At 38.3% G+C, this 14,502-nt stretch overlaps 1 protein-coding gene across 7 annotated transcripts in view; it reads right to left on the bottom strand.

Annotated features, from left to right (window-relative positions):
* The window catches only part of LOC123520011 (polycomb protein Asx-like), a 141,764-nt gene that overhangs the window by 45,311 nt on the left and 81,951 nt on the right, over window positions 1-14,502 (bottom strand). For all 7 annotated transcript variants that reach the window (XM_045281800.1, XM_045281804.1, XM_045281803.1 and 4 more), the window contains 3 exons: window positions 14,142-14,354; window positions 6,039-6,189; window positions 3,974-4,685 (listed from right to left, as the gene is read on the bottom strand). In XM_045281800.1, coding sequence (XP_045137735.1) covers window positions 3,974-4,685; window positions 6,039-6,189; window positions 14,142-14,354 — 1,076 coding nt within the window. The remainder of the gene's footprint in view (window positions 1-3,973; window positions 4,686-6,038; window positions 6,190-14,141; window positions 14,355-14,502) is intronic.

The following is a 14,502-nucleotide window of genomic DNA, read 5'->3' on the forward strand; positions in this document are numbered from 1 at the left end:
ACATCTTCCTTAGTAACCATGATGTCCTGCATTTGCTTTATTTCCGTAGGCCTTCCTCCCATAAAATGCTCCTCCTTTGTAAACACTGCAAAAGTTGTCGTTCAAAATTTCAGCTATATCTCCAGCATCCTCATATACTTCTTCCCATTTTTTACCTTTTCTCTTGCCTCCTTATATTTAGTTTTCCATTTATGAATTTGTAAAACATTTTTTGGGTCACTATCACAGTTTTCCACCACCCTCTGTTCATATTCCTTCTGTGCTGTTCTCCTTACTTCAACATATCTATTCCTTGCTGTTTTGTAAACTTCTCTTGATAATACATCACTGTTTTTCTTAAGTTTCTTCCATGCCTTTTCTTTGTTCTTTTTTGCTTCTTCACAATTTCTATTAAACCACTGTTTATTATTTAAAGTCCTCTTTCTGTAATATGGCACAAACTTTTTCACAGCAGAGTTATACAAATCCATAAATTTATCGTATTTCAATTGCATATCCCTTTCCTGGTATACCACGGACCAGTCAATTTCATTAAAGAACTCCCTTATATGGTTATAATTTGCCCTAGTATAATTTAATTTTTCCTCCCTGCGTTCCACAATCTTATTCGTGCTTAATTCTGTATCCAGCTCAAAGCTTAGGACATCATGATCGCTTCTCCCCAAGGGACATTTATGTTCAATTTCCTTTTAGAGAGATGCCCCTGGTAAATACCAAATCCAACCTTGCTGCAACATCTTGTCCCCTGCACCTTGTTGGTGATCTCACCCACTGTGTCATCAAGTTATTTGTTGCTACCTTTAACAATTCTTCTGCCCACTCACCACCGTTCACCACTTCGTAGTCTTCCCACACTATTTCTTTGCAATTAAAGTCTCCAACTATCATCACTCTATCCTTTCTGATGAGTTCTTGCTTCATTCTGTCTAGAGTATTTCTCATCACCATTTGGTACTGTTCATATTCCCAAGCACTGGTTCTGGGTGGTATGTATACTGTTATAATATTAATGTCCCTCTTGCCATCTGTTATAAGCATACTTATCACTTCCTCATTTCTCTTACTATAGTTCACCTCCTTCACTATCAGATCTTCCTTAGTAAGAACCATTATACCACCACCTCCTTTATTTTTCTATCATTTCTCCATACTTTGTAGTGTTTTACAACAAACCAGTCTAGCTTTATTTCGGCCTTAGCTTTGTTTCCACTACACACATTATGTCCGGTTCGTTATTTCTTAGGTAATCCATACATTCTAGCCTCTTAGACAGAAATCCATCTATATTCGTGTAAGTCACTTTTATTCCATTCCTAGTCTCATTCTTCCATGTAATGTCTATTCCGTCTGTTTTATCCACCACTTCTTTAGCCTCCCATTTCTCATCCTCCAAAAAAACTTGGTCTTTTCCTCCTCTGTTCTTTCGTCATTCCTCTCTTTCACTTCAGTTACAAGCTCTTTCATTTTCATTCGCTCATCTTGTGACATATTTCTTCTTATGTAAATTGTTTTGGTTTCCTCAGAGTCCTTAAGTTTCCAAGCCCTCCTCAACAAGGCCTCAGCTGCCACCTGAGACTTTAATTTCAATTTTAATGGTCTATTCTTGCCTTCCTCAAAAGCTCCCAATCTCACACTTTCTTCTACCTCAGCATATAGGTCCTCTTCTTCCACAGAGATCTTGTTCAGTAAAGACTTAATCCTGTCATTTTCCTTATCCCTCCTGTCCTGCCAGTTCCTGTTAGTTTCTTCCCTCAATCCTATTATGATCACACATTTTTCTTTTCAGCAATATCTCTCACCACATACTCATTTTCCTTTAGTGCCTTTACCATTTCCTCTGTAATCCCTTTATTTTCCTCTTCCTGCTTTTTCACTATCTCCCTAAAGGACCTTTGTACCTCCTGATGTTGTGTGTTTTTTTGTGTGTGTGTGTTTTTTTTTTTTTTTTTTTTTTTTTTTTTTGTTTTTTTTTTTTTTTTTTTTTTTTTTTTTTTTTTTTTAGAAAAAATAGTTTTTTTTTTGAAGAATATTAAAAATTTTTAGATTATTTATAAGAAGATAGTTTTTATATTATATTTTTTTTTTTTTGTTTTTTTTATTTTTTTTTTTTTTTTTTTATATTTATTTTTTTTTTATTTATTTTTTTTTTTTTTTTTTTTTTTTTTTTTTTTTTGTTTTTTTGTGTGTGTGTGTGTGTGTGTGTGTGTGTGTGTGTGTGTGTGTGTGTGTGTGTGTGTGTGTGTGTGTGTGTGTGTGTGTGTGTGTGTGTGTGTGTGTGTGTGTGTGTGTGTGTGTGTGTGTGTGTGTGTGTGTGTGTGTGTGTTTTCACTGTTTGATCGCTGCAGTCTCTGACGACAGCCAGACATTACCCTACGGAACAGCTCAGAGCTCATTATTTCCAATCTTGGGATAGGCCTGAGACCAGGCACACCACACACAACAACAAGGTCACAACTCCTCGATTTACATCCCACTCTACTCACTGCTAGGTGAACAGGGCTACATGAAAGGACACACACCCAAATATCTCCACCCGGCGGAGAATCCAACCTCTGGCTTCTGTGTGTGTGTGTGTGTGTGTGTGTGTGTGTGTGTGTGTGTGTGTGTGTGTGTGTGTGTGTGTGTGTGTGTGTGTGTGTGTGTGTGTGTGCATGGACATGTAAGTGAACCATCTTGTTTCAAAGGCTGCTTTACAAGACTCTATCAAGAAATTGTCCATCCCACAGCCACCATTCCATTTAGAAAAAATAAAGAGGTGTACGCTATACATAAGACAAGAACCACGTTTTTAGATAGTGCCTGGGAAAATTGATGTAAGTGAAACAATATGCCAAACATTCAGGTAAATAAAACATTCATACCACCAAAGACACCAAAGCAGCATAAAATCAACAATGATTCAACGTTTCTACTCACCTGAGGCAATGCTTTAACAGTCTTGACTTTGGGAGCACCACTCACAGTTGAAAGACAGCCAATAGTCTGTACATTAGTCTTTGCCCCCTGGCTAAGTGCAACCTCTACTTCTATGGGTTTGGAGGGTCCAGTAACGACAACAGTTCGAGTTCCTGGGGGACTGGAGGCTAGTGTTGCACCTAATGAAGGAGGGACCACTTGCACAACTGGGGACAGTCTTGATGGTGAAGGTGAAGGACCTGGAGATACCCTCATGCCTGGTGATGTCCTTGATATTGGAGAAGATGGAACCTGTCCACTTGATGACTGAGATGGAGAGCTAACCAACAGCATTGATGCAGGTTTGCCTGAACACAAAGATTTGGCCTGAGAAACTACTGGAGAAGTGAGGACTTTTGTAATGTTGGTTGCAGTCCGCAATGAGCCAATGATGGGAGTTATGGGAACCTTTGATTGAAGACTTTCCCCAAAAGAACTCACAGGGCTGGATTTCTTTTGAGCAAAGTGCAATGTACTTCAGATTTGGGAACACTACTGTTTGTTTGATCTGAATCTGACACACACTTTTTCTTTGTGGGAACTGGCACAGTAACAGGCACCAACTCTTTCCGTTTCAAGCTCTCCTTTGAGATTCCACTTTGATCTAATGTTATTATTTGAGTCTGCACAGCATTTCTGTCACTTACAGCAAGCACTGCATTGTTTCCAATTGGCACTGTGTTACCTTTGCTTGGGATCAACGTCACTGTACTATTTGTTACAGACAACGAGGTGGAAGCAACACAGACAGGACTGGTAGTCAGTGAAGAGACCGGTAGCAGAACTGCAGATGTTGAAGTCGAGGGATTGCATACTCCTGAAGAGGAGTCTGGTGGTAATGATGATGACAATAATGATGGTGATGATGTTAACAAAGATGATGATGATGATGATGATGGGGAGAATGTTGATGAGGTGGGGGAGAATGTTGAAGAAGATGGTAATGATGATGACATAGATGATGCTGGTGATGATGATAATGTTAAGGATGATGTTGCTGCTGCTAATGATGATGAAACTGGATTAACAATTATACATGATGATTCTGATAATCCTGGTGATGACAAAACATGATCAGGAAGCACTGAAGAGGGAGCCAATATAGCTCCAGATGATGATAATGATGATGATGATGATGATGATAATGATGAGGATGATGATGTGGATGATAATGATGCTGATGGTGAAGATAATGCTACTGATGAAGTAACAGAATTAGAAATAACTGAAGAGGAGACAGGCACACATGCTACTGATGAGATAGCAATACTGGAACCCACTGAAGATAATCCTAGTAACCCAGATGATGTTGACAACATACTGGAACATGAAAATGTAGATGATGATGTAGGTGATGAGCATGTCTGTGAAGTAGCAGAGCATGAGAGAAGTGAAGAAGTTGTAGTCTGAGATTGAGATGATGACACTAAGGGAGGAGTGGAAGAGGTGTAAAGTTCAGACAAAGTCTTCTTTTGTCTCAGTGCTCTTCTGGCAGCTCTTCTTTCAGTCCTTCGTTGATCACGGTTAGCAATGTGCTCAATAACTTTGGTCAACTGGTGTATGTGGGAAGGTGTAAAGTTAGATGTGAATGCTGGTGAAGTGCAGGACAGATCTGCAGGTGAGGCAGGAAAAGTGTCTCCTGAGGGAGAAGAAGGGCTGCTCATGCTCCCTTCTCCTTCTAGACTGCACCATGGCTGCTTCACTCCCCAGAGTGGCTCAAAGTGAGCAACCTGCAATTGAGAAATTTTCTGTTTTATACAATGAGTGAGTAGGATACAGAATTTTTATACCCACTACCACACCCACTCATCCACACCTACACAAACAGATCTCTTTGAGGCAAAGTTTGTTAAATATATTTAAGCATAAATGTTACAGGGAGTGTCAAGAATTTAGTACATGTATCAATCAGTGGCCTTACTGAAGGAAGGAAAAAAGGGTGGCTTGTATATCAGTTTATCTTTTAGTACCAATATAAGAAAGAATTACATTATATTGTCACCCTTTCAATTTCATCATAAATGAATAGATAAAGCACGCTCCTGTGTGTTTATCTAAAGACCCATATACACTAGGGGCAAGTGCATCTGCAATGTTGTTGGGGCATGTTGATTTTAACAGTTTTCAACACAGCCCAGTGATACCACTTAATGGTAAGGTTCAATTTCATGTCAGTGGGCAGTGTTGCAACAAATATCTGAGCAAGAGGATGCTCATTCATGTGCTGACAGTTACTGCAACTAGATTTGAAGGGGCCAAGATTACCACCCTGCACTTCATAGAAATTCTGAAGGAACATCCTTGCATGTAGAAAGCAAAAAGCAAGGAATAGAAGACGAAAAACATCAGAAATAAAAGTCTGGAAACAATTCAAACAGAATTGTCATACACCCCTTGCTCCCCACTGTCAAAGCTGAGTGGTGACTGATGCTGTAAAACACATGTTGCGGTTAGTGTATACACTCACGTGTTGGTTCCACATCACCCATGCCTCATGAAGCTCAGTGATGGTGTGCAGTGTATACAGGGCTTTACTCCAATGCAACTACTCATAGTTAATGAATAAGAAAAACAGTAATGGAATGGCAACATCAGGATGCTAAAATGAAAGCCGGGATAACAGATTATCAAATGTCAAAAATTAAAAGAGACATTTGGCTGTAGTGACATGGAATGTTTGGATAAGGAGAGGTGGGGTCTCTTCTAGTGTGGCCATAGTCCTTGAGGAAGATAGGCCAAGAATAGTCTGGTAGTCATCAGAGGAAAAAAGAGAAAAGCTAGGGATGTCTTCCATGTGGAATCTAAAAGAAGGCTGATAATATCAAATCATAGCATTTATGAAACTGACTTACCTACAATTGATGAGTAATTCTGGTTTAAAAGTTATCATTAGAGAGAGAGAGAGAGAGAGAGAGAGAGAGAGAGAGAGAGAGAGAGAGAGAGAGAGAGAGAGAGAGAGAGAGAGAGAGAGAGAGAGAGAGAGCGCCTCTTGATTATGAAGAGATTCTTGAAGGGAAAAGAATCCAAACATAATACAGATATGAAAGCTCCTGAAATGTGTCTTCTGGTATGACATACTTTACCTTCCATGGATCAAGCTTTGTGCGTTCTTTTTCAGCTTCAACCTTTAGCTTTATCTGATTATCATGAGTAAACTCTCCTTCTCCCAGACGACAACGCCAGGACTCACAAGCACGACCAAAAAATTCATTGTTGAGGCTTGTTGTTGTCAATCTGAAATAATGCAAAGAATCAGAACTATCCACTCAGTAATGTAAACAAGTATTCAATGTCTGCAGTCAAACCCTATGAATTCAATACCTGATATGAGATCAGCATAATGTTGCTATCTTCTATGAAAAATCTAAATAAAATTTTTAGTCTTTGAATCAGTTTATCTACTAACTACGCTTGCCTGCCTTGAGAAGTGTTAACTGAGACATCTGCTATCAAAGGTAATATTGGTGACTTTTTCTTATGTAAGATGGCAAGCCTGGGCAAGGCAAAAAAAAAAAAAAAAAAAAAAAAAAAATAATAATAATAATAATAAAAAAATAAATAAATAAATAAAATAAATAAATAAAAAAGGACCACTGTTGCCAGTCCCCTTACAGTGCTGAAAGAGTAAGCCAAAAGACAGGGATAAATGTCTTGAAACCTCCCTCTTAAGTGAAGTCAAGTCATAGAGTTGAAAATACAGATACAGGCAGGGAGTTCCAGAGTTTACCAGAGAAGGTATGAATAACTGAGAGTACTGATTAACTCTTGCATTCAAGAGTTGGACAGAATAGGGGGGCGAGAGAAAGAAAAATAAAGCCTTATGCAGTGAGGCCACAGGAGGAGGGGAGGCATGCAATAAGCAAGATAAGAAGAGCCGTTAGCATGAAAATAGCAGTAGAAGATAGCAAGCAATGCAACATGCCGGCAGTGAGGAAGAGGCTGAAGACAGTCAGTTAGACAAGGGGAATTGATGAAAGGTTTTTATTCCACCCTATCTAATAGAACTGTGTGGGTGGAATACCCTATACATGAGAAGAGTACCCCATTCATGGGCAGATGAGGCCCTTGTACAGAGTTAGCAGTTGGGAGGGTGAGAAAAACTAATGGAGATGTATCAGAATGCCTAACTTCATAGAAGCTGTTTTAGCAAGAGATGAGATGGGAAGTTTCCAGTTAAGATTATGAGTAAAGGGCAGACTGAGGATATTCAGTGTGGAAGAGGGAAAGAGTTGAGTGTCACTGAAGACAGGATAGTTGTCTTGAATGTTGTGTCGAATTGATACATGGAGGAATGGGACCGATCGCGATCTGCTATGTAGGTGCCTTCAACCGCCAGATGGGTTAATTATTTCACAGCAAGTTGGTCAACTGGAACGTACTTTTCTGCACGTTTTGTAAATATTAAATGGTTTAATAAAATAGTTATAATCTTTCTAAGAATGTATTCGTGGCATATAAGCTAAAAAAAAGTGGAAATATTTATATAATGTTGAGCGCTCTTCTTTCCCATCTCCATTTCTGGGACATAAAATAGAAAAGATCATTAATAGGTAAAGTGTAGTCTTAATGCCTTTTTCTTTCCATAAAAATTAATATAAATTATATTCATACAGAAAATCACAACAATTAATAGTCTTAAGAAATTAACAGTATAGAGGATATTGTCTGACATGCACCGAGATTGTTCTATCGAAACGTAAACAAATCTAGCGTGTTAAGAGCCATCGCCACACTCGCTACACAACGACTTCACTATGGATAACACTATGGATATTAGTGAGGGTGAACTTAGAAAATGGACAGTGCCAACTCTGAGAAACTTTGAGATCAAAAGGCATACCAAGTTCGTTTGTTGTGACTCAGTTAGGAAAATTCGGTTTCGGTAATGTTGGCCAGGTTATTTCGGCACAGACTCCAAAAATTGTTTTTTTTATAAATGCTACTCAATGATATTTGCTCTACGCTTTTTGAGTGGAGCATTATCCTATGCAGAAACTCTGACAATTTTGTGATAAGGTATATATGTACTATTAGACTTACAAAAAATATTTTGATGGGACACTGGTACATCCATACTTTGCACCATTAGGAACATATATTTGCATATTTTTATGTCATTTTCAATAAGACACATAGATAAATAACCAAACGTTTATATTATGAGGTAGGTAGGCATGAATATCTGTATATATTTTTTAATAGGGCTTCCACAAGGGCGACAGTTCGGCGCGATAGGCAGGACCAACTTGTGAATTAAACCAGCTGGCGAACAATGAAAACTACACAGATAGCGATTGGTGCCATTGAGTTTTTGAGGCATCGAACGCTACCAAGTTTTCTCTGCCCCAATCATAAATTTTAGAAAGATCTGTAATCAGGCATTCTGTGGTGTCCCCATAACCTGTTGCCTTTTTGAAGTGCTGGTCATCTCTGAAAAGATGTGGAAAGGTGTAGGGTGGTATCGTCAGCTTAAGAGTGGATAGGACAAGAAGTTCGGTTAAGATCATTAATGAATAATAGGTAGAGAGTGTGTGACAGGACAGAACCACAAAGAACATCACTATTAATAGATTTAGAACAGTGGCTGTCTAACACACCAGCAAGAGAATAGTCAGAGGAAATTTAATATAAAGTTGCAGAAAGAAGCTTTGTGCCAGACTTTATCAAAAGCTTTTGATATGTCTAACACACCAGGAAAAGTTTCACTGAAATCTTTAAAAGAGGATGACCAAGACTCAGTAAGGAAAACCAGATCACCAGCAGAACAACTCTGATGAAAAGCCATGCTGGTGATCAGATAGAAGATTGTGAAGTGAAAAATGTTTAAAAATCTTCCTATTGAGGATAGATTAAAAAACTTCAAACAAGCAAGAGATTAAAGCAATAGGATGGTAGTTTGAGGGATTAGAATGGTCACCCTTTTTTGGAACAGTCTGAATGTAGGCAAACTTCCAGCAAGAAGAAAAGGTAGAAGTCGATAGACAGAGTTAGAACAGTTTGGCCAGGCAAGGTGCACGCACAGAGACACAGTTTTTGGGAACAACAGGTGGGACCCTATCAGGTCCACAAGCCTTCTGAGGGTTTAGGCCAGCAAGGGCATGGAAAAAATCATTACCAAGAATTTTAACTGATAGCATGAAATAGTCAGAGGGAGGAAGAGAATGAAGGACAAGCCCAGAATCTTCCAAGGTATGGTTACTGTTAAAAGTTTGAGAAAAGAGTTCAGCTTTAGAGACAGATGAGATGGCAGTGGTGCAATCACGATGAATTAAAGGAGGGAAAGATGAAGAAGTGAAGTTATTAGAGATGTTTTTGGCCAATGCCAGAAGTCTCAAGGGAAGTTAGAGTTTGAAATATAAGGGACATTTTTTTGGCATGATACATTTCCACAAACATAGATCATGTCCCTAAATTATCATTGGCGTGAGGCAAGCGTGGGTTCGAAACCCGCTCAGAACTTGCAAAAACTCATCCACTGCCCAGGGGAGAGCTGCCCTTCCCCACCCCTACCCCCACGCTGGGAACTACAAGCACTGCCTTACTGACTCACTCAAGTAGGTTAATTTACACAGAAGACGCAGTCGAGGAAGGACGCACTGGCGTCGCTCAGACAATCAGCTGATCTTCACTACCTATTGTATAGTATTTACAGTGGCCTGGGCAAGTAGTTTGGACTCGTTTTTCATGAAATCAGCTGTTAAAGAATCATGAGTAAAGAAGAGATTCCATCAAAATGCAGGTATGAGACTAGGGAAAGAATGAAAGAACATGATGACTATGTTCATGAAGGAGAGAGAGCATTTGAAGGTTTTGATACGGCGAATACTTCACTACTTAAGAGACTGTTGACTATTGAACGTAAACTAGATAAATGGATAAAGGAGAGTATGGGAATGAAAGAGAATGAAGAACAGGAAAAATGAGTTTAAAAAACTGAGAGAAAGGATAAAAAAAAAGTGGAAGAAAACGAAGCTAGGCTAAGGGCGGAAAACGAAGAACTGAAAAAGGAAGTAGCTAACTACAAGAAGCAGATGGAAGGACTTGGTAAAGCCGAGAAAGAAAAAGAGAAGCTGAAAGATCTAGTAAACAAAGAAGAGGAAAGAGTACAGAACGTAACTAAAATAGAAGTACAAGCATGGAGAGTCCAAGATAAGAAAGATAAGGCTGATTTTCAGGAGGTGATTCCAGAACAAGTAAAAGAAAGAGATGAAAAAAAAATTGACAAACAAAATGATAGGAGTCCTCAAGACAAAAGAAAATCTAGTTAGAGAAATTGCAGAAAAAAAAAGTGTAATCGTATTTGGAATAAAAGAAAAAAATATAAAATATAGACCAAGAAAAGAAAAAGAAGAAATGAAATCAGTCAAAGACCTACTAAAAAATCTAAACGACGAACATAGGCAGAACTTAGAAGAGGAAGAAGAAGAAATAAACAGAATGGGACCATATCAAGAAGGAAAAATGAGACCAATTAAAATACTACTAAAATCACAAGCAGCAACAGAAAAAATATTATATAGAACAACAAAACTCAGAGAAACAGAAGGTTGCAAGGATATATATATATATATATATATATATATATATAAATAGAAAAATAGAAATGAGGAAGAAAGGAAGAGATACAATGAACTGGCAGCAGCAGTAAGGAAAAAAATAATGAAAGGTCAGAAGAGGAAAAAAAAGGCATTTTTGGAGAATTCTAGGAGACAGGATAAGGAAATGGTATATAAACGAGAAGGAAGAGAAAAAGTGGAACAAGTTTAACTAAAATGATAAAGGCAAGAGACTAAAAATGATGTATATGAATATAGACAGGGTTTTATCAAGTAAATTAGAATTAAGAGATTACATAAAGAAAGAAGAACCGGATATTGTATGCCTGGCTGAAACAAAACAAAATGAGGCAATCAAAATAGACTTGGATCATATGTATAATGGATGGAGGAGAGACAGAGGGGGTAAAGGAGGTGGAGGAGTCATGATAATGTTAAGGAAGGAGATAGTGATAAACCAAGTGGAATGTGGGAAAGGAAAAGCAGAAGTACTGTATGTTAAGATGCATATTAATAAAAAAGAGTTAACAATCATTTTAACATATGTACCACCAAAAACAAATTTATGGACCAATAAAAAAAATAGACATGATAGATGACACAATAAGGAGTCTGAGAATCATTAAAGAAAGGAGAAAAGTTATATTAGTAGGAGATTTCAACTGTAAAGAAGTGGACTGGGAAAATTATGAAAGTGGTATGGGGAAGAAGCCTGGGGAGATAGATTCCTGAACCTAATGATAGACAATATGATGGACCAGAGAGTAAAGGAATGCACAAGATTCAGAGGAAACGACGAGCCGGCGAGATTGGACCTAGTTTTACAAGGGGTATACAAATGAATGATGATATAAGATATAAGTGCCCATTGGGAAAGAGTGACCATGTAATATTAGAAATGGATATAGAAGAGGAAAGGAAGATAGAGACGATTCATACAAAGGAGACCGATTAAATTACAGAAAGGCTGATATTGAGAATCTCAAGAACTATTTTAAAACGTAAACTGGGAGGAGATGGAAAACTCAGAGATGATGCAAGAGAATATAACTTATTTTTGGAAATATACAAAACAGGAGTCAGGAATATGTCCCAAAATATAGACCTAAAGAAGAAGGAAAGAAAGATTGGTTTAATGCAAGGTGTGCTAGGGCAAAGGAGAAAAGAGATGGAGCATGGAAAAGGTGGAGGAGAAATAGAAATCCAGTAAATAAGGAAAACTTCAAGGCAGCGAAATGAATATGTTAAGGTGAGGAAGGAAGAGGAAAAGAACTTTGAAAAGGACATTGTCGAAAAATGTAAGGAGCAACCAAAATTGTTCTAGATTCATAAATGGAAAAATTAGGCAAAAAGAAACAATAGAAAGGTTAAAAGGAGAGAATGGGATGGTGGAAGACCCAAAAGTATGGCAGAACTATTAAATAATAAATTCCAGGAGGTCTTTACTAAGGAATCCAAATTTGAAAGGCCACAGGGTAATAGAGACAGTCTATATGAAAGAGATTAAAGTAACCAAGCTTGAAATAAAAGAGTTAATGAAGGAACTGGATGAAGAGAAGGCAATGGGACCGGATGAAGTCTCAGGCAGAATACTGAAAGAATGTAGGGAAGAACTAGCAAGTCCTATATACAACATCATAAAATGCTCAATAGAAAATGGAACAGTACCAGTAGAATGGAAAAGAGCTGAGGTGGTTCCCATATATAAGAGAGGAAGGAAGAACCTTTAAATTACAGACCGGTATCACTAACTAGTGTAATATGCAAGATGTGTGAAAGAATAATAAAGAAACAATGGATCGAGTTCCTTGAAGACAACAAATTAATATCAAATAGCCAATTTGGTTTTAGAAAAGACGGTCTTGTGTAACTAATTTATTGAGTTTCTATTCTAGAATAGTTGATAGAGTACAAGAGAGAGAGAGGGATGGGTTGACTGTATTTATTTGGATTTAAAAAGGCGTTTGACAAAGTGCCACATGCAAGATTACTATGGAAGTTAGAGGAGAAGGGTGGCTTAAAAGGAAGCACATTGAGATGGATAGAAAATTATTTGAGGGGGAGAGAAATAAGGACGGTAGTTAAAGATATGAAGTCCAAGTGGAGAGCAGTAGAAAGTGGAGTGCCACAGGGGTCAGTATTGGCACCAATACTTTTCCTCATTTATATTAACGACATGCCAGAAGGAGTGAACAGCTACATAAATCTGTTTGCAGATGATACAAAACTGTGCAGAGTTATAAAGCAAAAGAAGGATTGTGAAATACTGCAAGAAGACCTAAATAAGATCTGGGAATGGAGTAAAAAGTGGGAAATGGAATTCAATGTGAACAAAAGCCATGTCATGGAAATGGGAAAGAGTGAAAGACGACCTGTGGGAATCTATAAGATGGGAGATGGAGTAGAACTGGAGAAAGTAAAAAGGAAAAGGACTTAGGAGTGACGATGGAAGAAAACAATCAACCAGTAAGCCATATTGATAGAATTTTAGAGAAACATATAATTTGCTAAGGAATATTGGAGTAGCATTTCACTACATGGACAAAGAAATGATGAAGAAATTGATAAGTACTATAATAAGACCCAGATTGGAATATGCAGGAGTAGTGTGGACCCCTCATAAAAAGAAACACATAAGGAAGTTGGAGAGACTACAAAAAATGGCTACAAGAATGGTTCCAGAATTTGAAGGGATGACATATGAGGAGAGACTAAAGGCTATGGATCTACCAACCCTGGAACAGAGAAGGGAGAGAGGAGATCTGATACAAGTTTATAAATTGATCAATGGAATGGACCAAGTGCATAATGAAAAACTGATCCTGAGAGAAGAATATGACATTCGAAGCACAAGATCGCATAGTAAAAAGCTGAGGAAGGGAGGATGTCTGAGAGATGTTAAAAAATATAGTTTCCCACAAAGATGTGTTGAGATGTGGAACAGTTTGAGTGAAGAAGTGGTGTCATCAACGAGTGTGCATAGTTTTAAAGAAAAATTGGATAAGTGTAGTTATGTAGATGGGACCACACGAGCATAAAGCCCAGGCCCTGTAAAACTACAACTAGGAAAACACACACACACACACACACACACACACACACACACACACACACACACACACACACACACACACACACACACACAGTGGTCAGTGGTTAGCGCTGGCTTTACAAGCCAGAGGACCGGGTTCGATTCCCGGCCGGGTGGAGATATTTGGGTGTGTCTCCTTTCACGTGTAGCCCTGTTCACCTAGCAGTGAGTAGGTACAGGATGTAAATTGAGGAGTTGTGACCTTGTTGTCCCGGTGTGTGGTGTGTGCCTGGTCTCAGGCCTATCCGAAGATCGGAAATAATGAGCTCTGAGCTCGTTTCGTAGGGTAACGTCTGGCTGTCTCGTCAGAGACTGCAGCAGATCAAACAGTGAAACACACACAAACACACACACACACACACACACACACACACACACACACACACACACACACACACACACACACACACACACACACACACACACACACACACACAACTTATAAAAATGGATTGTAGTTTATGCAAACAGTGTTAATTATTTAACTCTAATTTCTAAAGAGGCAGGATAATATAAAAATTGTTTCAATTATGTCTTACTTGAGGGCATCATCTGTTCCGACTGCTTGATCCACATGAGGCAAGAGTTGTATAAGCCTGTGCTGGTAGGCTGGGGGAAGAGTGCTGAAGGTGTGTTTGTTTAGAATTGCTCGTACATTCACACCAGCAAGAATTGAGTCTGGAGTCTCAAGGTCAACATTCCCTTCCTTTGTCTGTGCTAATTGCGCTGCAGCAGAAAGTTTGCGCTGAGACCTTGAAAGAAAGAGATTATTAGTTATGTTAATACACCATGAAATCAGGCAGGTAACTTTATTTTGTACGGTCAAATTAATAATTTTACTTTCCTATAGAGTTATTTGCTACTTTCATATAATTAAAGTTCTACTTACTATTCCAATGT

This window comes from Portunus trituberculatus, chromosome 46 (genome assembly GCF_017591435.1).
Source record: "Portunus trituberculatus isolate SZX2019 chromosome 46, ASM1759143v1, whole genome shotgun sequence".
NCBI lineage: Eukaryota > Metazoa > Arthropoda > Malacostraca > Decapoda > Portunidae > Portunus > Portunus trituberculatus.